Source organism: Carica papaya, chromosome 5 (genome assembly GCF_054855325.1).
Source record: "Carica papaya isolate Zhongbai chromosome 5, ASM5485532v1, whole genome shotgun sequence".
Classification (NCBI taxonomy): Eukaryota; Viridiplantae; Streptophyta; class Magnoliopsida; order Brassicales; family Caricaceae; genus Carica; species Carica papaya.
The window spans coordinates 4490759-4514883 of NC_142313.1; the positions used below are offsets into that span (position 1 = coordinate 4490759).

General features: G+C 36.5%; 1 protein-coding gene across 5 annotated transcripts in view; it reads right to left on the minus strand.

Annotated features, from left to right (window-relative positions):
* The window catches only part of LOC110807375 (flowering time control protein-related / FCA gamma-like protein), a 44796-nt gene that overhangs the window by 951 nt on the left and 19720 nt on the right, over positions 1 to 24125 (minus strand). For 4 of the 5 annotated variants that reach the window (XM_088219543.1, XM_088219542.1, XM_088219541.1 and 1 more), the window contains exons 8-14: positions 20061 to 20127; positions 9166 to 9245; positions 9005 to 9069; positions 8118 to 8385; positions 7470 to 7622; positions 7254 to 7385; positions 4 to 110 (exon numbers count right to left, since the gene is read on the minus strand). In XM_088219543.1, coding sequence (XP_088075669.1) covers positions 48 to 110; positions 7254 to 7385; positions 7470 to 7622; positions 8118 to 8385; positions 9005 to 9069; positions 9166 to 9245; positions 20061 to 20127 — 828 coding nt within the window. In that variant the 3' untranslated portion in view covers positions 4 to 47. Of the gene's footprint in view, positions 1 to 3; positions 111 to 7253; positions 7386 to 7469; positions 7623 to 8117; positions 8386 to 9004; positions 9070 to 9165; positions 9246 to 20060; positions 20128 to 24125 lie in introns of those variants that run through there. The other variant, XR_015819017.1, reaches the window with a different exon arrangement.

The following is a 24125-nucleotide window of genomic DNA, read 5'->3' on the forward strand; positions in this document are numbered from 1 at the left end:
TACCTCTTAAATTCTGTCTCATGAAGAAGGAAACAACCTGCTACCTCTTAATTACAGGCTATGCTGGTAGCTGGGGCTGTTACCGACTGTGCTTGCACATTATCCACTACCTGAAAAATTCACAGCATATTGAAATGATGCACAGCTATACCAAGCATGCAGTAAATCATAAAAAGAATAGATGACCGAAGCTTAAATACTCGGGAACACCTAAGGGCTAAAGCTGAAAAAACTGTTACAGCACTTTGAAATCTTTAAACACCCATATGATATTTCCAAATTAAAATCCATGACATCATAGAAAGGCATTCTTTTTTATTTTTCGAAACAAAAAGTAATCATAGAAAGGCATTCTAACAGGGAAATAACCATCACTAGGATAATAGAGACTCAATATTGGCAAAGATGGTTAGGAAAGATCAGAATCTATAGCTTTAGGCAAAAAGCTTGCGCTACCATTTGTACATGTTACCCTCACATAGGTCGAGCAAAACACACAAGGATATTGGTTCTCTTCATTTAGGGAAAGGATGGTGCAATCAGTTAGCCTCGTGTGTTATTAAAAAGTTATTAAATTAGAACTAACAGTCTTTAATCTTCTGAAGTGGTGGTGGAATCACCTAGCCTCATCCGAAACAGCATTATTTCTTCTCAAGTGATGTCGATAGTTCCACCTACTTGCTCATTATATGAAGAGATATATTTCAGTTATGAATTTCAAACTACCAATAGGAAGTTACTGCTCTTGTTAACATGAAATGTCTTTTACAATAAATGTTTCTCCTTATTTAACAATCTCTACACTTCAATTCTGTATTTCTTTCTTATGGAAATTCGAGTAATTTTAGGTTAACCAATTATTCAATATCATGTGAACAATTTTAGGTTAACCACTCACTAAAATGTGCAAATCCTGTGAAATGAGGGTCCAACCTAGTATTTATGGACTAACAAGTATAAAACGTAGTAGTTGTATCTATTGAACCATTGTAATTGTAGTATAGTGACAAAAAAATCTATCATTCTATGAATAAAAATAGAAGCATACAAACAAATTCACCATTTTAACGCTAACATCATTTTCAGTTGATTCCATAAGAAAAGTGAAAATATTGGTTGCCCACACCATCATAACAATAACCTCATGATTAACAATCAACATAAACCTCAATTTTCTAACTGATCTCTGTGTGCTACCTACCATGAAAAATAACAAACATGAGTTGGGGAAAAGTTGTTAATTTCTTTTCAACTATCTTCTACTTCATTTTCATGACAACACCAGTAGGCAATAGCCACAAGGATATCAAGTCCCAGTAAGAAAGAGATAAGAGAAAATGAATGAAGTCTGTTTGATGCTAATTGTGGATTGAAGGATATTGTTCAAATCTCATGTATCTGTACATCTATTTCGTATACGAGTTTCATGGGTGACCCAAATCAGTTCTTTTGTTCTGGAATTAAAGAATCATTGGTGGAGCATCAAGATCCAACAGTCAATCCCTTGACATCATAGCTCAACATAGCTGAATATGCTTAGGTAGTCTAATCCTAATAAATTGCAGATAAAGTATTATAGTTGACATGCTCATAGACAAACCTTTGCCACAAATATGCAAGAAGATTCATTCCACATGTAAAAGACATGCCTCTAAAGAAATTTGTCTCAAATGAATTCTTCTAATATTAAAACAAAAATTATTAGTAGCAAATACTTAGAGCATGGCTACCATATAAAAATGATCTCATACATCAGTAAGAGTAAAATACATGATTGGCTAATGTACTATTCAAAAATATTCAAATAAGCTCCTATAGCTTTTTTCGTTGGTTTGAAATTGGTTCTAAACTTTCCATACTAATTCAAAAATCCACTCATGGTCAAACGCCATTAATGTCATCTAGTCTTTGTACACATGGTGTAGACATTATTTTTTGCGACAGGGATGACAAAGTGAACATCCATGTGGTGCCAGCATCTATGTGGAAGTCTAAAAAAAACCCAAACTTCGTTCTTCCCCCTCTTTTCTTCATCCATTAAAACACTCAGCCTTCTTGGTCGTTCATCCGAAAACCCAAAGCAAGAAAATAGATCTCTTCTTTTCATCAAGTGAAAGCATATCTCTTCATGAGAGACATACGATTGGATTTAGCAATAGGGATATTGCTACTGGATTTAGTAATAGGGATATTGTGGACATATATTTCTGTAAGACTGTTTCCATTTGAACCCAGGGTATGTCCACTTGAAAGTAAATTCTGACAAATATGTACTTAGAGGATGTCTCCTATGTATATGTTTACAATGACAAAATAGAATTTTTAAAATGCAGCGAGTTAGGGGTGAGAGGTTGAGTAAAACATTTTACCAAAAAGTGGATGTTGAAAGTGTTGGAGAAATATAAAATGAGAGTGATGGTCCAAAAAAATGGGAGAGACAATAGAAAATATCAGACTTCTTAAAGAGTGCTACATAGAAGACAATGAGACAACTGCATATACCGAGCCAGAAGTGTGTGACAATGACATCATCAATTACTCAAATAGTGACAATTCTAGTGATTTCAAGTTGAAGGGATATGGGAGCAATTACATTGACTCGTCGGGTCCAAAGAGTTATTTAAGCAGTGACGAGTAATCATCCAATGGCGAGGCAGATGTTGTGTCTAGGAGGAGGAGCTCATTTTTCAGATTCGACTCAAACACTGATTGCTCTCACTACGCACTTGATATGTTATTTGAGGATGAGAAGGCTTTTATGAAAGTCATTATGAAGTATGCAGTAGTAAGAAAAATGCAATTCAATTGAAGAAGAAAGAACCAAACAGAGTTCGGGTTGTTTGTAGGAGCAATGGCCTATGACTATTATAGGCTAGTACCTCCTGTTAAGATAAGTCATTTAGGATAGAAACACTCATGCAGAGCATAATTTCATGAGAGGATAAGATTAAGATTATTTCTGTTCCAGTCAATGAGAATAGAACTCAAGGAAAACCAAATATTAAATTGCGGATACTGAAATAGTTATGAAAAGAGAAGTTGAAGATAAACATCACATTGAGTAAAATGCCAACGAGCCAAGATGATTGTTTCAGAGGAGTTGAGAGGTTCATATAAGTCTCAATATGAAACTTTTTGACTATGCAGAGGAACTGATAAATAGAAATCCTAGGTCAACAGAGGTGGTTGGGGTCCATAAGGAGGAGATCGATAGGGAAGAAATGTTTGTTTCAAAAACTTCGACATATGTTTTGCAGCTCTATACAATTGGCGGGTGGCTAGGTGCAGACCAATTATAGGAATGAATAGGTGTTTCATGAAAAACTGGAAGTTGCCAACTTCTGTCTGCTATTGGTAGACACCAATAACTAGATGTTCCTAGTTGCATTAGGACTCGTGATGTTCGAGTTGAAAGCTATATGGAGGTAGTCTTTGCAATTATTGATGGAAGACGTTGATTTTATAAAAGATAAATGACTTAAATATAATACCAGACATGCAAAAAGTATAAAATTTTAGAAAATAGAAATATAATTATGCTTTGCATAAGTAGTTACTAGCTACATTAATACTGACTTTGTTTTCCGCATGTAATGGCAGGGCCTTATTCAGTAGTCAAGGAGCTGATGCCCCTTGTTGATCACAAATACGGTGTCCAGTCAACATACGAGCAGATGTTTTCGCAGCAAGATTACCCAACAAGATAGCCAAGGGATTAGCCAACATGCAATTAAGGTAAGCCCAACTAGATGGGTGAAATCTTTCTTTAGTACTTATCCAAAATTTGATATTATTGACAATAACTTAGCCGAGACTTTAAATGGATGAACTTTGGAAGCAAGCCAATAGTAAATATTTTAGATGAGATTAGGATAATGATAGTGAATAGAATGCATGTCAAAAGGAGGCTAATTGAGAAATAGGTGAATGAAATTCCAAGAGTCATCTCAGAGTTGTAGAAGTCCAAAGTCAATTCATATAAATATCGGATGGACTAGAATGGTAACCAAGGTTATGAGGTTATATGCATAGACGATAGGCATGCAGTACAACCGTCTATCGTCTCCCCATACAACCTCATAACCTTGTCCACCATTCCAATCCACCTGATAAAAGGAATTTGACGTTAGACTTCTCCGACCTTGACATGGCTCTTGGTGAAACTTCATTCATCCATCTTTCGACTGACTTCTTTTTTTACATGTATTTTATTCATTAGCATCATCATGATCCCATTAACATATTTACTATTAGCTTACATCTGGGTTCCGAAATTCGCCCATTGGAAATCTTTTTCAAGTTATTGTCAACAATGTCCCATTCGTTAGTAGTAGTAAAGAAAGCCTTCATCTACCTAGTTGGACTTACCCTAATTGCATCACCACCTAATCCCTTAGCTATCTTGTCCAGTGATACAGTTGCGAAATTTCTGTTTGTATGTTGATCAAGCACACGACCAAAACTGCATCTTCAGCTCAACCCCTCCATTTCTTAGTGCATTTTGATTATACATTTCGGGCACAATGCTTGTGCTCAGCGAGGGACATTAGCTCCTCGACTATTGGAATAATATGCTTTCATTAATATCAATACAAATGCAATTAGTAATACTTATACAAAGCATAATTATAATTCATACTTTTTAAAATTTCATATATTTGCATGTTTGAGATTATAGTTAAACTCTTATCCTCTACAAAATCAATATTTTTCATCAATAACTACAAAAACCATCTCTCTTTAGCTTTCGACTTGACCATCACAACCCCCTGTGCAATTGGAAACTTCTGGCTAATAGTGTCTCTACCTGTCACAGACAGAAGTTGGCAACCTCCCATTTTTTCTAGGAAACAACTATCAATTCCTATAATTGCTTTGCACCCAACCTTCCACTCATTTTGTAGCGCTACACAGCCTACATAAAAAGTTTTTGAAAACATACCTTCCCTATCGATATCCTCCTTATGGAGACAGATGGCTATTGCTAACTCAAATCACTAACTCTCAATTCATTTTCATAATCAAAAAGCTTTTTGTTTGAACCTTCCACCTCCTCCCAAACAATTATGTTGCTCGTGGGCATTTGATCAATGGACATTTACTTTTCATTCCTCTTTGCACAATTCTTTCAACATCCACAATTACTCTTGCAGACTTTGCTATATATGAAAAAAATTAACACTAATCTTATTCTCTCTACAACACTTGCAAACACAGACTGCAAAACTTTCGAAAATCAGGGACAAAATAGAAATAAAGGAACATCTATTTGAAAAGAAATATGAAAAATTGAGATAAAAGTAAAATAATGAAACTTTGGCCACGTGGACTACCACATCAGCAGTGCGATCGGTTGCCATGCACTGCGTGGCAGTCATGTGGGTATGCGTCCACGCGGGCGATCCGCGTGCCAGCAGATCCAATGGCCAAGATCTCCTCCCGAGCATACGGACTGTTCAGATTCGTTTCCCTTTCAGGCACGATCGAACGGTTTTGATTTCATTTGATCATGCAGTCCAGATTTATTCTTTATATAGGATTGATCCAACGGCTAAGTATAAATCACGTCTTCTCGAATGGATGACCCGAATTTATTAAAGAAGAGTATTTAAACTCCTATTACACAGGAAACCCTAATCCTAGCCAAAGAGGAGATCAAAGAAGAAGAAAAGGGGCAGTTGGAAGCGAACTAGTCGCTGGAGAAGAAGACCAACCGTTGTCACCGCCGCACCGGAGCTACCATCAACACCGGAGAGGCAATTTTTTTTTCCTTTTCGTTCGAAATTCGATTCTAAACCTTCTCACATCCATATCGGAGCCAAAAGACCCCCGCACTAGTAAGACTTCAATTTTTCCCATTTTTGGCTGACAGACGAACATTGCTAACTCAAATTACTAACTCTTAGTTCACTTTCATAATCAAAAAGCTTTTTGTTTGAACCTTCCACCTCCTCCCAAACAATTATGTTGCTCATGGGCATTTGATCAATGAACATTTACTGTTCATTCCTCTTCGCACAATTCTTTCAACATCCACAATTAATGCCTTGTTGTCCTTGAATTATACTCTTGCAGACTTTACTATATATGAAACAGAAATAACACTAATCTTATTCTCTCTAAAACACTTGCAAACACAAACTTTGTTTGGTTCAATTTTTTGAATCAAAGTTGCTTCTTTAACTACTGCATACTTTGTGATGGGGATTATGAACACAAAAACATGTCATGCATTGGGGATTATGAACACAAACATTTTTTTTTATTCAGTCATTCATTCACGGGGATCACACCTGAAGTTTTGTTATACTTGATAAGGGAAGAATGTTGGATTCCTAGCAAGCGAAACCCAGAACATGCATATGAACAGTAAACCACTCACACATACATAAACCTGATATCACAATTGTTTCAACAGCACGTCAATATCTTGACGCATATTTGTAAACAAAGTGAATGAAAAGGGAGGAAGAACGCTGACCAGAGGGCAAAACTTTTGGAGGTCATGCATAGGAGGAAGAATGTTCAAGATCTTTGATGAAAGGCGAACAGTTCCACGAGGAAGAGAAGAGATATGCTTTCAGTTGATGAAAAGAAGAGATTTAAGATATTCTTGCTTAGGGCTAAGAGTGTTTCAATCAATGACAAAAGGAGGGTGAGGAGGGAAGTTTGGGGCTTTTTATTTTGGGCGTCCAGGTAGCAGAAAAGCAATGTCCACGCCATGTCAGAGATCCCATGTACAAATGCCGGAACGCATTAGTGGCTTTTAATGGGGAGTGGAATCACTTTTGAAAGTACAGAACAAATTTGAACAGATAAAAACGAAAAACACTTATTTAAACATTTTTTAATAGTTCATGAGCCAATCATGTATTCTAGCTCAATTAAATATATAGAAAGTTACATGGTTATTTACCCCCCCCCCCAAAAAACTTGAGGTGACAGTTTCTGTTCCCTTGCAAGGGAACTCTCATTTTTGTACATTAGTTCAAAGCAGAGATTGGAAATGAGCTCAGCGAAACGCAAGCAAAGCCCATATGGTTCTTCCAATAAATATCCAGGTGCCTATATGGATTAATTTATCATTTATGTTCATGAAAAATATTGAAAGTACGATTGATAATGCAAACTGCAAGAGGCCACGTAAATTTCTATACAAGAAGAAAGCAAGCAGAGTATGTTTTGACTTATTGAGAAAAGGCAGATTGCTGCTGTTGGACTTTCTAAAGGAAGAAATCAGTATGTAGTCGCACCTCTTGGTTTTGATCAGCTTGTTGGCTAGAACAATCTGATAATGGAAAACTTTGTTGTTGGCTGGGATTTTGCAGCTTTTGCTGCTTCTCTAACTGTTCCTCAAATAGAGAAAATTCCTCAGGTTTCTCCCACTGCATGTCAATTTTTAGTCAACTGCTCATATATTCTGAAAATAGAAAATCAACTAAAAAGATGCAACAAGGTAGAAAACTTACCGTGCTTTCATAAGTGATACAATTGTAGTAGTACTTGTATCCATCAGGGCAGGTATGCTCACTCCAATCGCACTCAAGAGTGGCTGCATTTGGACTTTGTGGCGCTGAAACTGAAATTGAAGTGCTAGTGATGATTTGAGAATTGCTTCTAATCTACCAAGAAAGAAGAAACAGACATGTCAAAAATAGTAATATCAGTTGGTCCCAGAGAACTCATACCAATAGAGAAGCAGGAGACTGAAAGTCAGATTGTATCTAATTTAAACTTAAATGAAAAAACAATATTCATAATCCAACTTTGTATGGCATACATGTATCACATAACACAACGAGATTGCTAAGCCTTCTGAAAGTTCCTAACTAAAAATGAAGCTTAGAACCACCGAAAAGCAAAAGCCTCCAATATCAGATCCCTACCAAAGTTCTCTAGAAGCATCTAGCTATTCTTTAACGTGTACTGTTCACTAACAAAATTTCTTTCAAATCCTATAGTAAATTAATAGGTTCAGTGACTGCAGAAATAGGTTTAAGTAAGATACATGCTAATATCTCACGACTCCTATCCCATGGTATGCGGACCGGAATAATTCTATCAGTCAATAATTTGCATTGAAAATGAGAGGACTATAGTCCCTCCCATTTAAGTACCTCCAGTTCGGCAATCTGTGGATTCTGCTTCTGTTCTAAAATTTGAGTTGATGGATAGGTTGACTGTGAATGTTTCTGATTTTCACAGACTTCCTGCTGAGATGGTTGAGAACTTTGCTGTGGTAGTTGACTTAACTGCAAAGGTAGTGGATCCAATTGCTGTGTGATGATAGGAGCTTCAGCTTCCTGGTTTCCAAACTGGGAAACAGCTTGTGGTTGGGAATTTGCAGAAATTGGTTGCATAGGAAATGAAACATTAGGCACTGGCCTGGAACAAATAAAACATAATATTGAGCATATTTGGAACACATATATACAAAGAGTTGATGACTAAGAGACCAGCATAGCTAATAGCTGGTTCTTGGGCATGGGGACCATGATTTGGACCACTGAATGCATTATTGCCTCTGTAAGATAGCAAGAGTTTAAGCAATTGAACTCTTAGTAGGCCTTCAACTGTCCTCCATGGTGTGGAGGAATTGAAAATCAATGATGTGGGAGTGTGCACACAATTCAGACAAATATGAAAGAACTAAAACTAAAAATTATTAGCAAGATCAACTGTTCTCCATGGTGTCTGTGCATACAGTTCAAGTAAAATTGCTGACAAACACTAAAGCTAAATTAGCAAAATCAACTATCTTCCATGTTGTGCATGCATGCACTTCAAGTAAAATTGCTGAAACCAAAACACAGTGTTTCTGCATGATTAACCCAATCATCATCCTACATGAAGATTCATTAGTTCCATTAATCATTTAGACAGTGAATGATCTTAAAATGGATCAACAAAAAGCATAGTGTGGTGACAAAAAAACTTATAAATTTCTTTTGTATTATAGTTTTCATTTATCCTGAATTTAAGTGCTAGTTAAAAGAAACAAAACCTTGGGTCTCCAGGTCGGGGTTTCTTAGGATCTGCAAATTTCACGATCAGTGGCTGCTCACAACCCTGAAGAGTCAAAGAAAGAAATGGAATTCTGTGACCATAAACAAATATCAGCTTAGATGTACAAAATCAAATAGAGAAAAGATTATTCTGATTTACTCTCATTGTGAAAATTCCATTCAGAGCTTTAATTGCTGCAACTGCCATTTCACGGCGAGAAAATTGGATAAACGCGCATCCTTGAAAAGAAAAAGAACTTAGCAACAGAAGCAAAAGGTTTGACATCAACATTATAAGTCCTCAGCATCACATCGTGGTCACTTGTGGAAAATATTTTTCATAATCTCCCTTTCTGAAAACCTTCTGAAAACAATTTCATCTTCTGTTTCCCTTGGAAAAAGTAGATGTTGTAGTTTTGTACTAAAGTGCTAAGACAGAATAAGAAATTTTCAGAAATGAAAAGTAAAAATATGCTTTAGAAAACAAAAAATATGAGAAACGAGAAAGGATGTTTCTCTGAGAGCTCTGAAAAGTAACACAAATTTCATTATTTTGAGAGAGTAGGTGTTCGGGATACATTGACAAACTATGCCTTTCTTTCACTTCTTCGATGAACATCTAGGAACAAGGGTTTAAAGTTCTAAAGTTTTCTCTTGGTGCTTTGCAAAGTTGGTAAATAAAGATAATTCAAATAGAATCCACAGGGAATGGGAGAAAGTCAAACAAGAGGTCAATTTGCAATCTGGAATCTTGAGGAAAAGACCAAAATACTCAATAAGCCCTTTACTATTCCAGATTGTTCAGATAAGTCTATAAATTTCATGTTCAATTAGGTCCTCAACTTTTAAATTCTTGATGTAGGACAAGTAATGGTAGAACCACAATCATCTTATAATATAAAGAAATAGCAAAAAAATACAGGAAAGAGAATATAATACTAGATAGAGGGAAATATGCGATTAAAACACAATTCAATATTTGTCTGACAATCATATGAATAGTTTACCAAATAACTAAGCTACGATTTTTTTAAAAAAAATAAAAATAACTAAGCTACGATACCCTCTCTATAGCAATAGGTCATCTTCTTTATTCTATGGAGGATTTTGGGGATCTTATGAATATTCAAATTGACATGTAAATATTTTTTTTACATAGGCTGCCACCCCTTAATGCTTGTGTATTAATAATAGATACCATACTTTTTATGTTAAAAATCAAAATAAGAAATTTTAAATCAATCTAGCAAATCTACTAAATAAGAAAATAAGCTAACTAATTGAACAACCTATAATATGAAATGACTAAGCATCTTAATTAAATAGGAAATAGCAAACTCATATTAAAATAAATACCTTAGCAATAATAAACATTACAACTAAATAAAAATCTTTTATTATTGAAATATGTTTACTTCAGAATTTTTTCATTCTGCATTATTCGTTTTTTTTAAATAAAAAGTATAAAATATATTGCTATAAGCACCAAGGGAGTGCAAACCATGTACAACAATTTACAAATCAGTCATCAGGAGACAAAAGTTTCTAATAGTCTCCATGACCACTAAAGAATGACCCGCCATCAAAAACTCCTAAGCCATCTATCTTTTAAAGTATCAAAACCTTTTGTATCATCTAAACCATCAAAAACCCTCCTGTTCCTTTCCTTCCACACTGTCCACAAAATGGTGAGAGAAATCATTTCAGCAAAACTACCTTTGATACTCAGATACTCCCACGCCCACAACTCATCCCTAACTGACCCTGCCGTCACTCAGTTGATACCAAATGCGATATACACCAATGACTACAACTCAAATACAATAGGACATCATAACAGTAAATGGTTGCAGCTCTCTTCAGCCTTTTTGCAAACGCATTTACTAGAACATGTCCCCTCCTTAAGTTATCAATAGTTAGGATGTATTCTCTACTTGCCTCCCAAGCAAAAAAAGGAATCCTTGGAGGAACTTCAGCCTTCCAGATCTGTTTGTGGGGAAACATACCAGTCTCCACATCCGTCTTGACCAGCTTCTTAATTCATTCTGCATTACGCTAACCCACTTAAACCTCAATCTCGAGTTTTAAAATGTTGAATAAAAAGAACATCAAAATTGGAATTTATTATCTTAATAAATAAATAAAGCTTCTAAAACTTGACATTGTCGTTAGAAAACAAAAATGCTTTCAAAATAATAGATTTTGAAGGAGCTAAAAAGCAAATAGGCATGACAAATCTACAAAGAGTCACCCAACTCTTTTTTAAAAAATAAAAATCACCGAATTGTTATTATTAATATTGGTTGCAAAAAACGTTTTTATTGTGATTTCTTCAAGTAGCACTTCTTTTGTATTCATAGAGTTTGAACCAACTAGAATATTCTTGTTTTCAACATAGGCAATGCTGTTACTCGCTACAAAATCAGAAAATCCACTACTAGAAAACTATCTTGATCAATAGAAATAACAAAATCTTACACAATATTTTTTCTAAAAAAATAATCTCATACAATATCTTCAACTATCTCAAAATATCATTTGCTTCCATACTTTTCATATCATTAGCTAATTCTTTTATCATTAGATTGTAGGAATTTCATAAAATTTTGACTCACCAATTCGTTCTCCCTTTCCATTCTTTACTTTCTCTTCACATTCTACAGAAGTTCCAAGTATTCTAGGTTCTTGTGTACCAAATATTCAAGGTTTTCTCTATTTAAGCGTCTAAATTTTGCACATATCAATCTTATCACTTCAATCCTGAATAGTTATTTTTAAATCCTCTCAAAGAACTATCTAAGGATTATCATCTTATTATGACTTCTTTTCTCTTGCAGGTGAAACACTTGTTTCCATCATTTTTGGCCTCAGAAATAATATTGAATTTCCATTGGATAACATCTATCTATAAGCAATATCTTTGGAGATAATCTCGAGCTAAATAGCATTTTTTAGAGTTTCATACGTCACAAAAACTTGCAACCTTGAACTTCAACTAATTTTGATTTTCTCCACATATCCATATTGATAAAAGATTTTGTATAAATCATCCTGTAAATCATTCTTTCTAATTGAATCATATGCTCGACAAAATGTAGCGAAAAGAACACAATTAACTTCACTCATATTTTAAATTCATCCTAAGTTCCTCATAACTCCAAGCACACTTTGTCCAAATTCTTGACCTGCCAAAAAGCGAATATAAAACAAGAATTTGACTAAATTAACCTCATAATGAGAAAACACACCTAAAAATCTTAAGAGTCATTTTGAAAATATCAAGAACCAGTTTGGAGGTGGTTGAACCTGACAAGTCAAACTAGATCATATCAAACAGGTTCAAAACAATCAATAGAAGGCTTCAAAATTCCGAAACCCTCGAGCATTGGTCAATGCACGGGCTTCACATGCTAGCTTCTATTGAGCTTTCAACTACTGTTTTCTGATGGAGAATTCGTCTGGAGGCACTTGTTTTGGTCTGATGTAGGTGTCACTCGTCGTGGCTGAAAAGGAGGATATCTAGTGTTTGCAGGGGTGATTCAGTGAGCTTCTGGCAAGTGATGTGGATTTGGCAGCAATAGGGGCTAAAATTTGGTGGGTAAGCCAGTCGGCGCCAACGCTCTCCTATTTTTGAAGAAATTTTGGGCAGTATGATGGATCGAATTTAGGTTCTAATACTAATTGATGTAGGAAAAATAATGTAGAACCACAATTATTTTACGACATAGAGAAAGAAAAGGGAAATATGGGAGAAATTGAAGACTAGATAGATAAAGAGAAATGTGAGATAAAGGTAAAAACTTTACAGAGAGAACGGAATAATATTAGAAAGAAATGAAGAACAATAGAGAAAGAAAAATCATAGATAGAAACGTAACTCAAGATTAGTATAGTAGTCATATGAATACTCCAAATAAGAAAACTAGAGTATCCTTTTTTTTCGAATAAAAAGTATGATATGTATCACTAATTACAAGCATTAAGAGGAAGTCAACTCATATATAAAAATATTTACAAGTCAATTAAAATGTCAATAAGGTTTTCAGAATTCTCTATGGAATGTAAAGTATGACTCACAACCAAAATACTCAAGGTCTGGAACCATCTACCTTTAACTCTATTGAAACCATCTTCCACCTCCTCTAAAGCAATCCTATTCCTTTCTATCCATACTACCCAAAATATAATAGGGGGAAAGAGACTCATATGTTTATTCCCACCACTAAAAACTAGACTATCCTATTTATAAATACCAAAGTACAATCAAAATAGAAAATCTTTAGCCAATCTAGAAAATATATGAAACAGAATAATAAGTTTAACTAATTGAATAACTCATAATAGAAAATAACTAAATAACATTCTAATTAAGTAGAAGATAATAAATTTATACCAATAATATAAAGCTATAGTTAATAACTTCTAAAAGAGCTATATATCTTAATAATACATAAATATTATAATTACATAAATATCTTTTAGAATCTTCCTTTTATGCACCAAACTCACTTAACGCAATCCCTTGCTAATGGAAAATCATAATATGTTTCATCTCGCGGACGCCATTGCCAAGTTGCTTATGTGGCAAACCACGTGTTGGTTTTTTCATTTTTTTTTTTTTTGAAATAAAAAGTAACGTGTATATTTAACAAGATACCAAAAGGGGGTACCGCCCCGTAAGCAATTTACAAAGTAGTTAGTAAATTAATGATATCCCCAAAATCTTCATCCCTTACAATATCATGACCAAACAAACTACACCCAAAATAGTTAATCCACCTATCTCTTAATTTATATAACCCTAACTCTTTACCATCAAAGACCTTAGCATTTCTTTCTTTCTAAATAAACCAAAAGACAGTCAAAGGAATTAAGTTGGCAAATTACATTTGTTGATCAGCCCATCCCAAGCCCATATTTCCCCCGTCACAGTCTTAGAAATCACCCAACTAATCCCTAAGAGCTCATAAATAATGCTCCATAAGTTTTGGGCAACAGGACACCATAAAAGCAGGTGATGATAAGATTCCTCAACACACATGCAAAGAGAGCATCTATTAACAATAACTTGTCCCCTCACTCTTAAGTTGTCGAAAGTGAGTATCTTTTCCCGACACGCTTCCCATGCTAAGAAAGCCATTCTAGGGGGCACATTAGTTTTCCAGATTTGCTTAATAGGGAGTTCCAGACTTCCATCCTCTTCCCCACCAACCAGGAAGCTGTAGTATGATTGGACAGAAAAATTACCCATTTTCTCGAGACTCAACAGAATCTTATCTGGTTCATCTTGAATACACTATTTCTCCAACGTTATCAAAAGCTCTTCATATTCCTTGATTTCTCAGTTATTTAAATGTCTATTAACCCTAATGGACCAATCAACACAGCTACTACAAAGCCCAGCCAATCCTTTCGAATATGCAATTTCAAAAATTCTAGGAAACAAATTATGTAACCTATCCTCGCCAGCCCATCTATCTTGCCAAAACTTGATAAACCCAATTGTCATTTGGTGCAGGAAAGGAATCTTGGCCACTGTTTCATAATATTCTTCCACAACCCACGCCCATGAGGCCTGTAGCCAGCCCCGCCCCACCCGAATCCGGCACACCCCAACTAACAAACACAATTTTCCTACATATTTTGTCCTCCTCTGTCAAAAATTTCCAAAGCCATTTTCCTTGGAGAGCCATGTTCATGTAGACTAGAGATCTTATTCCCAAAGCACCCCTAGGAACTGGTTTTTTGATCTCCTCCCAACTAAGTGATGCTTCCTATGCCCCTCATCATCTCCCCAAAGAAAATTACGTTGAATTGTTTCTAGTTTCTTCGCAATTTCTTTAGGGATCGTAAGGGTCGAGAGGTAGTAGATGGGGAGGTTGGCCAACGTGCTTTTTATTAAAGTGAGACGCCTACCCTTGAAAAGAAAGTTTCTCTTCCACCTAGCAAGTCTATTTTCAAAAAAATTAATAACCGAATCCCATGTGCATTTGTCTTTAAATTTTGCACCCCAAGACCTTAGCATAGTTGCTGCCATCTCCCTCACCCTTGGCCAATTCAGATTTTAACATATTAATTTTTAATCCAAAAACAGCCTGAAAATAATGGAGAATGCATCGCAGATGTAAGAGGTTTCTGATATCCGAACGGCAAAATATGAGGGTGTCATAAGCAAAAAACAGGTGTGTAACATCAAGAACATTCAGTTTTTTCCCAACCTTAACGCCTTTCAGTAAATCCAGCCCTTTAACCCTACACAGTAAACCATTTAGAGCCTCCATTGCGATGATAAATAGTAACGGGAAAAGAGGGACCCCGCCGTAACCCACGGGTCGCAAAGAAAAATTCAGATGGCCCCCCATTCGCAATCACAACGAAGGACGTAGTAGAAATGCTTCATCCAACCCCTCCATTTGGACCCGAACCCCATTTTACCCAGCATGTAATCAATGAAATTCCAGCTGACATGATCTTATGCTTTTTCCATATCCAATTTACATATCAGCCCATCTCTTTTGTTTGCGAATAAATCATCAACCACCTCATTAGCGGCCATAACAACCTCCAAAATCTATCTCCCTTCAACAAAAGCATGTTGACACTCCCCAATAACCTCCCCAAGAACACGAGAGAGTCTTTTCGCCAACACCTTTGCAATTAATTTGTACATATAGTCCGCCAAACTGATCGGTCTGAAATCACTGAATTCATTAGCCCCCCATTCTTTTAGTAATAAAAACCAAAAAGGTGGAATTAAAAGATTTTATGAACCTCTCTTATTGATGTAAATCATTAAACATCCCCATCATGTCCTTTTTAATTAAATACAAAAATTCTTGAATGAAATTCAAGTTAAAACCATTCAGCCCCCGGTGCTTTACTCCCATTAGAAGCTCTTAAACTCTCCAAGACCTCCTCCTCAAAAAAAGGAGCCTCCAGAAATTGAATGCTAGGCCCATTTAAGCACTGAAAATTCAGCCCATCCAGAGTAGGCCACTGGACAAAATGCTCTTCATACATCTTAGCATAATAATTTTTGGCAGCCTCTCTAATCTCATTATTTCCCTTAATGACTCTGTTTCCCACCTGAATCTCACTAATGTAATTTGTTCTTCCCCTTTGCGAAGCAATAGTGTGGAAATACTTTGTATTCCGGTCTCCTTCTTGGATCCATTTCTCCCTAGATTTCCGCCTTCAAGAAGATTCCTCCGCTTTTAAAAACGATGCCAATTTCACTTTCAGCGAGTCCCTTCTTTCTCTGTCTACAGCCGAGAGGCCAATATCACCCTCTTTCATGTCAAGAACATTGATCTCCTCCACGATTTTTATAAAATCCATGTTATGTTTTTCTTTCTCCTCTTTAATTCACTCTTTTATGACACCCTTTACTGCTTTGAGTTTCTGGGCAATCCGAAGACTGGCACACCCCTTCACTGAAGTAGAAGTCCACACATGCTCCATCAAGGATTTTAAATTTATCCTCCTTCAACCATTAGGTTATCCAATCTAAATGGCACATGGCCCCATTGGAGTCCATCCATCACCAAGCAAATTGGAAAGTGATCGGAAATGGGCCTTTGGAGGGTCTTTTGGCACACCCTCCCCCCCATTTGGGGAAGCAAATCAGAGGAAATCAGAAAGCAGTCAATTCTGGACGTACTTGTCAGGTTAAACCATGTCCATTGTCCCCCAACTAGAGGAATATCAACCAAATTCAATAAATCATTGTTCTCCTTGAATTCAGTGGCTTCCAAGGAAGAGAAATTGCTTCCACTTTGTTCCTCCCTTCTCAAAATCATATTAAAGTCCTCACCCACAATCCATTTCCCCCCCATCTGTTCCTGTATTCTGACAATTCTTTCCGTAATGTCACCCTCTCCTCTCGATTATCCCTACAATAGACCCTAGTATAATTCCATTCAGCCCCATCATTAATACATATAAATCTACAGGAGCTAGTACAATCCTTAATCACAACCTCTTCACACCTAACACTGTCCTCCTTCCACAAAATCATCATAACCCCCGCAGTCCCCTTAGCTAGTAAAACACACCATTTCAAACTGTTCATCATGGCCCACATGCTTCTAATAACCTCTGCGTCAATACTTTCCATCTTGGTTTCTTGTAAACATACAACCTCTGACTTCCATTTGCTCAAACAACCCCTAATTATCAACCTTTTACAACGATTGTTAATGCATCTACCATTCCAGGAAATACCTTTGTTGATCATTTACCTCTGTCATCCAGTCCCCCTTCAGCTTTGCCTTCCTTCTTTTTGCCATCATAATTTATGCAAGATTCCAATCTTTTGAGTTCTCTGGGTGTCCCCCCCAATAGGTTTTTTCTTCCCTTTCACATACCCATACCTTTTTCTTTTTCCTCCAAGTTCTTCTTTCCTAATTCAGAAAAATAAAGTAAAGGCTTCCATAACTTCTAAAGAGACACGGAATACTTTGCTAAATTTCTGGACATTCTGAGCTACCCACAGAGAATAACCATCTTCAGTCCCTTCCACCACATTAACATCTGCGAAGCTGATCTGTAGGATCTCTTCTATTTCCTGCCTGTATTGATGATTATGTACCAGGGCGTCTTCCTCAACTGGCACCAACTCAAGTTGTCCGAAGTCCTCGACTTGTCTGGCCTCAGAGAAAAATTTGCCTTCATTCTCAAAAACTTCTTTTGTAGAGAAGACCAAGCACACATCGTCATCTTCTATCTCTTCTCTCACCAGCATCTCACACTCACATCTTCTTTTTCCATCATCTTCAGCATCCATCTGCTCCAATCGACCTTCCTTTTCAGTTTCACTTTTCTCCTCACAAGATTCGAAAATCTCATCAGACAACCCTACCCTAGTTAATCCAGAATGTTCTCCTCAAGCTGGGCTGCTCTTCCTCACAATTTCCTTACCATTTAAACCATTAGTCCCACTAGAGCCCGGTTCTGCTATCCATTTTTCCTTCTCAGCCCAAGTGAACCTATTTTTCTTAAGGTCCAACCCTGAGAAATTATTGGGATACGATCCGGATTCGAATTATACCTTTGTCTTCTATTTCCAAAACGACCAGGGATTGGGACGTTTTGGCCTTTGTTTATGTCACCCACATGGGTTCGGGTCGACTTCCCTGGGCCAGCCTACCCCGTTTGCTTTACGTGTTGTTTCTGCCCTACCCCAATCATCTTTCCATCCTTTCCTTTCAGTGCCGCCGGATAGGATTTCGATTCGCCAACATCCATCATAAAGTGTATCAGAGTTTTACATTGGGGGCAATTAAAAGAGGCTCTCCAAGGTAAATTCATCTATCGTATTTTCAGTTGCACCTCAGGAGGAACCTCCCTAACTGGTTTTTCCGTTTTCCCTGGTTTTTTTAATGGACGGCTACCCAATTCGGACACCGCAACAATAAGGTTCCACCACCCCTTCCCATCCACGTGCCTTGGGAAGAAGATCCTCTTTGCCCTTTGTTTCCCATGTACTGTCCATAGGATGTAATCGCCCCTCCTGTTTTGTCCACTGGTCAACCACAGTTCATAGTTTCTCCTCACGAAGTGTTTCACCCAACCACCTTGCTTCTTCCTCCACCAAAACTCATGTAGACTCTCTAAAAATCATTCAAACTCCTCCTTGTCAAGAAATATAGTTCTTCGAAAACCCTTCCCATTCTCATAAATCCTCAACCCCTCCGCCCTTTTGCCTTTGCATATCAAATCAAAAGACTTATTTTCGCATGAAAAGAATCTCCTCCCATACGCACTCATGAGATCCCCCGAGGGCGGCCAGGTTGGCCAACCCACGGTAACAGAGTGGACCCGGTAGAGAGCACAGCGTGAGAGAGAGAGAGAGAGAGATATTGAGCATTCACGTGTTGGTTTTTTCATATGTTTCATATAAACGCTTCTTTTTTTCTTACTCCTACAACCAAATATCCTAAAGATCCTTCAACCATTTTCATCATCTCAACACCAAACACACCCACTTCTCTGCTTTCCATTCCCTGCTCACCTCAACATTATCATGTCTCCCATCTCCCTCTTTAATCTCACTCTCACAACCACAAAAATGCCGCTGCATGGGACTTCCCTATCAGCAAACTCATAAAAAATGTTTAGCGGCATACTCAAGCATGGATCAGCGAAAGCTTGTTGTCATCTCATGACAGGATCTGGACGAGGAGGTGCTCCACATTAAAGAACGAGGATCCACATCCATGAATATAAGGTGATGTTTGCCTCTTTGAAAGTGGGAGAAAGAAAGACAAGCAAAAAGCTGAGCAGTAAAGTAACAAAAGAAAGAGTTGCACTTTTCTACTGCAAATCAGTGTATGGCACTTGCTCTTCCACTTAAATATGAAATTTTCTCATTAATGGATTATGAGGTTGGATAATCTTATCAATTTTTCACAATTCCCAGCGGTAAGCTTTATTTGTTTTCCAAAAAAGATTGATAAGATACCCTTGTGAAACTGGAGAAAAAACCACTAGTGAACCACGAAAAGATATACTAAGAGGCTTCAACTAATAATTCGATAATTTTTCTACAAGTATTAGAGCATGTAAAGAACTCAGATGCTGCCAAAGAGAAGACAAAACAGAGGGAGAGAAGAAAGAGAGACACTAGATGGCTAATGTGAGGAAGGGGAGGGGGTTAATCTGACAGCTTAGAATTTAGTCTCACATATCATCATGGGTGACACATGAATGCTATATTGGATTTAACAGTTCTGTTGTTCTAAAATAGCCACGCCAAATGTCAGTGTATGTGAACAGTGTTAGGAAGTTGGCATAACTCTTGTTTCCCACCACAAAGGAACTGATTTGAAAAAATTTCAGAAGTTAAGACTTAACTGCAAGCAAATTTTATACAGGGGCTTATTTGTACAATTGGGAATAGCAGGACTGACTGAGTATTTCAACCTGATGAAAAATAACCAAATCGACATCCCAAACCAAAGTGACCAACCAATATTCTATCTAGACAAGTGCATTTCAAAATTAAGCAGCAAAATAAAGAAAAACAAAACAAAACAAAAAGAATAATGGACAAACCTCGACTTTGCTTCAGTTCATCGCGGAGCATAAAAATATCTTGGATTATGCCATAGAGTGAAAATACCTGAACATATTCAAGTCTGCATTATGACCTTGAAAAGAAAAAGATAATGCACAAAATGGAAATCAAATCATAACTAATTTTCCAATGAAGATGAGAACAGGTTTCCTTTCAGTTTGATATATATTATATATATAGATTTGATTCAGAATGGAATATGCCTAAATAGCTTAGAAGTTATAATTATATTAAATGTGAACTTATTATCCTATTTAGAGGTCTATATTACTAAGGAGTATTATTATAATTGAAGTAACTTAAAATTTTTATTCTTATTAATATTTTTCTATTTGTATTAGGATAAGTTTTTTTTTTAAATAAAAAATTATGATATGTATCATTAGTTATAAGCATAAAGGGGATGCTAACCCAAGAACAAAAGTATTTAGAAGTCAATCAGGATATTAATAAGGTCCCAAAAATCCTCCATTAAATGCAAAGATTGAGCCATAACTAAAATGCTCAAGGTCTTGGACCACCTTTAACTCTATTGAAATTATTTTCTACCCCCTCAAAAGCTCTTATATTTCTTTTTTTCTACACCATCTAAAATCTAGCAAGGGGAATGAGAATATATATGCCATGCTTTCCTCATCACTAATACCTTTCTAGACTCGAATATCATCCATTACAATATCTGTAATTATCCAACTAATCCCTAGGAACCGATACGCCATGGTCCGTTAGTTATACACAAGTGAACACTAAAACAAGATACGATTACGAGAGTCCTCCACCCTCCTACATAGAAAACAACTATTTACTATGATTCTTCCTCTTCTCATTAACTTATCAATAGTGAGAATATAATCCCTCTACCTTCCAAATAAAGAAAGCAACTTCAGGAGGAGTTGGTCTCTACGGAATTTATGGAAAGGAAAGTTGGTCTCTACGGAATCATTCTTGACCAAATAGTTATAGAAATACCTAATTTTGAAGGCTCCTGCGGAGTTGAGGCTCCAAACTAGTTGGTCATTCCTCAATCATTGTTTCCATCACTGTTAGATGCCACTCCCTTTTCAACCAAATGTCTCTGAATAACTCATACCGAGATGTTCTTGTGTTGTGCGATAGCAAAGATTTGGGGAAATTGATCTCTAATCGCTCCCCACTAAGCTAAGAGTCCATCCAAAATCTAATTCTTTCCCCATTGCCAACTCTCCACCTAATGCATTCATAAAATTTATCCTTTCCCTTGCATATTCTTTTTTCCACACCCCCCTCCTATGCAGTCTTGACAATATTCTGGAGTATCATCCTTTATTCGCAGTAACAAACTTCATTTCTATTACACTACCATAAAATTCCGTTTTCTTTCATGAACCGCCAAAGCCACTCACCCTGCAACACCAGGTTCATCTCTACAAAGGATCTCAACACCAACCCACCCTAATGCATTGGTTCTTTAATCTCATCTTGTGTTATCAAATAATATTTTTTCCTAACCTCAAATTTGCCCCAAAACAATCTTAAATTGAATTGTTATCTCTTGGCAACACTCATTTGAATTGCCAATAGACACATGTAACAAATGAGAAGGTTGGCCAATATACTTTTAGTGACTGTGAGTTTCCGATCTTTAGATAGAAAATTTTCCTTCCATCCCGCCAATCTCCTCTTAAAGTTTGTCACGACAGGATCATACGTCCGCACATCTTTGTAATCAGCCCCCAAGAGCATACCCAGTTACTTAATCGACAACGCCACCCTATTGTATCCCAAGATTTTAGCCAATCTGGTAACATTACCCTTATCATCCAATTTCATCAATTTGGACTTAGTTAAGTTGATATTGGGACCAGAAATCGCTTGCAAGCACAATAGAAACCAGACTTAGTGTTTGTTCAATTTACAAAACACTAAAGTGCCTTCAACAAAAAATAAGTGAGTTGCCTCCACCATATACTCACATATGTCCGCTTTTAGTGTAGTGGAGTTAATGCCCTAGCCCTTAACAATAATTCATTAAACTCTTTCATGACAATAATAAAAAGTAGTGGAGATAATAGATCCCCTTATTTGAGACCTTTAGATGCCTTGAAAAAAAAGAAAATGAACATCTGTTCAACCATAACCGCAAAAGATGTTGTAGTGATACAGGAGTAAATCTATTTACACCATTTATCTCCAAAGTTTATTTTCTTCAGCATGTACTGAATAACTCCCTGATTAACATGATCATAGGCTTTTTCTATGATGCAAAAACATATTAACAAAGCTTGCAAGAATTTTCAGGTTATTAATAAAATTCAGGTATTCTTGTTTTAAGCTTCCAACTTGCAAGAGTGAGTGAGTGGGTCTTCAACTGACTAGTTGTAGTAAGAATTAGGATCACTTATCGAGATAAGTCTCGTGGTATCTTTTCAATTCTAGTTCTTTATTTCTTTTCCAGTTGTCTTGGTTTTCACTCCCCTGTTAAGTGCGAGTTAAATAGGGAGGGTTTATTTAGGGATTTGAATTTCTGATTGCTGATGTATATGCCGGTTTTAGATTCCGTTGTTGATCCTAGGTTCCGCATCACCTTACTTATTCTTCTGGCTAAAAATTTCATTATGAGCTTGTATATGCTCTCGATTAAGCTAATTGGTCTTAGGTGCTTAATATTAACTCCTCCCTTCACCTACGTTGATTGCTTCCTTCATGTAGTTCCTTGAACATTTCTAAAATATAATTTTTCATTACATGCTAGACCTTTTATATAAAGTCCATGTTAAAACCATCGGGACCAAAGAAATTATTCTTACTATAATGTGTGAGTCCCTCAAAGATCTCTTCTTCAGTCTTCCAAGCGAAGTACGACTTATCTCATCCAAAGTTCTAAAATTGATATCGTCCAACTTGGGTTTCCAACTAAACTCCTCACTGTACAAACTACAGAAGAACTTCTCAACCCCTTGCCTAAGTCCCTTGTTATCCTTCATCATTAGGCCATCAATCTCTAAATCTTTCACATAATTGATCCTCTTGTGATGATTTTTCATATTATGAAAGAATTTAATGTTTATATCCTCCTCCTAGTCCACTTAACTCTCGATTTTTGTCTCCACGCAATTTCCTCCATTTACAATCTATTAGCCAATTCAAGCCTCAATCTGCGAACCAAATCTCAGTAGATAAAGCATCCTTGCCCTCCATCCCATTGCTTGTCTCAATATCTTGAAATAAAGATTGCCTATGCATATCTTCACTTTGCTCCTCCTTGCACCACATTTTGATTGCGATTTTCATTACCTTCATCTTTTGAACAATTTTAAAACTGGCATTACTAAACACTATTGACCTTCTCCACCATTCATCGATCCTAACACAGAAATCTACTTTCAAACACTTATCCTTGAATCTAAAAGAATAGGATCCCCATTTGATCTCATCAGGTACGAGACAAATAGGAAATTGGTTAGATATGGTCCGTTGCAAAAACTTTTGGCAAATACCTAGCAAGAAACCGACACAAAAAATCTATCAATTCAAGAGCACGCCAGATTGAGTTCCTGATGAGACCGAGTCGATTTACCTTCTGTAAAAGGTAAATCCATTAAATAAAATCTATCAATAATCTCCTTGAATTCATCGGCATTAAACCTTGAAAAAAGTTTACCCCGACCTTTCATATATGTTCAATACCATATTAAGATCTCCCATAATCCACGGAAAACCTCATTTCTATTTACAGTCTTCCAAATCCTTCCACGACAAACCTCTCTCTTGTCCTTCACCTCTAAGATAGACACCAATGAAAAAACTATTTCCTCCCACTTCTACGATCTTCAAACAGGCATGACGTAGGACACTCTTACAACATTGTTCCTCATATTTGAAAGACCCTCCTTCCATAAAATAAGAATCCCTTCAGATACTCCTCCAGCTAGTAAATCTCTTCAACCTATCTCTTTTGTCTTCCATAGGTTCTGAATGATTTGGTCAGAGATGGTATCCATTTTTTATTCATGCAAGCAAATAAAAGTTTCTAGCTACTCATGCAGTCCCTAATCATTTGTCTA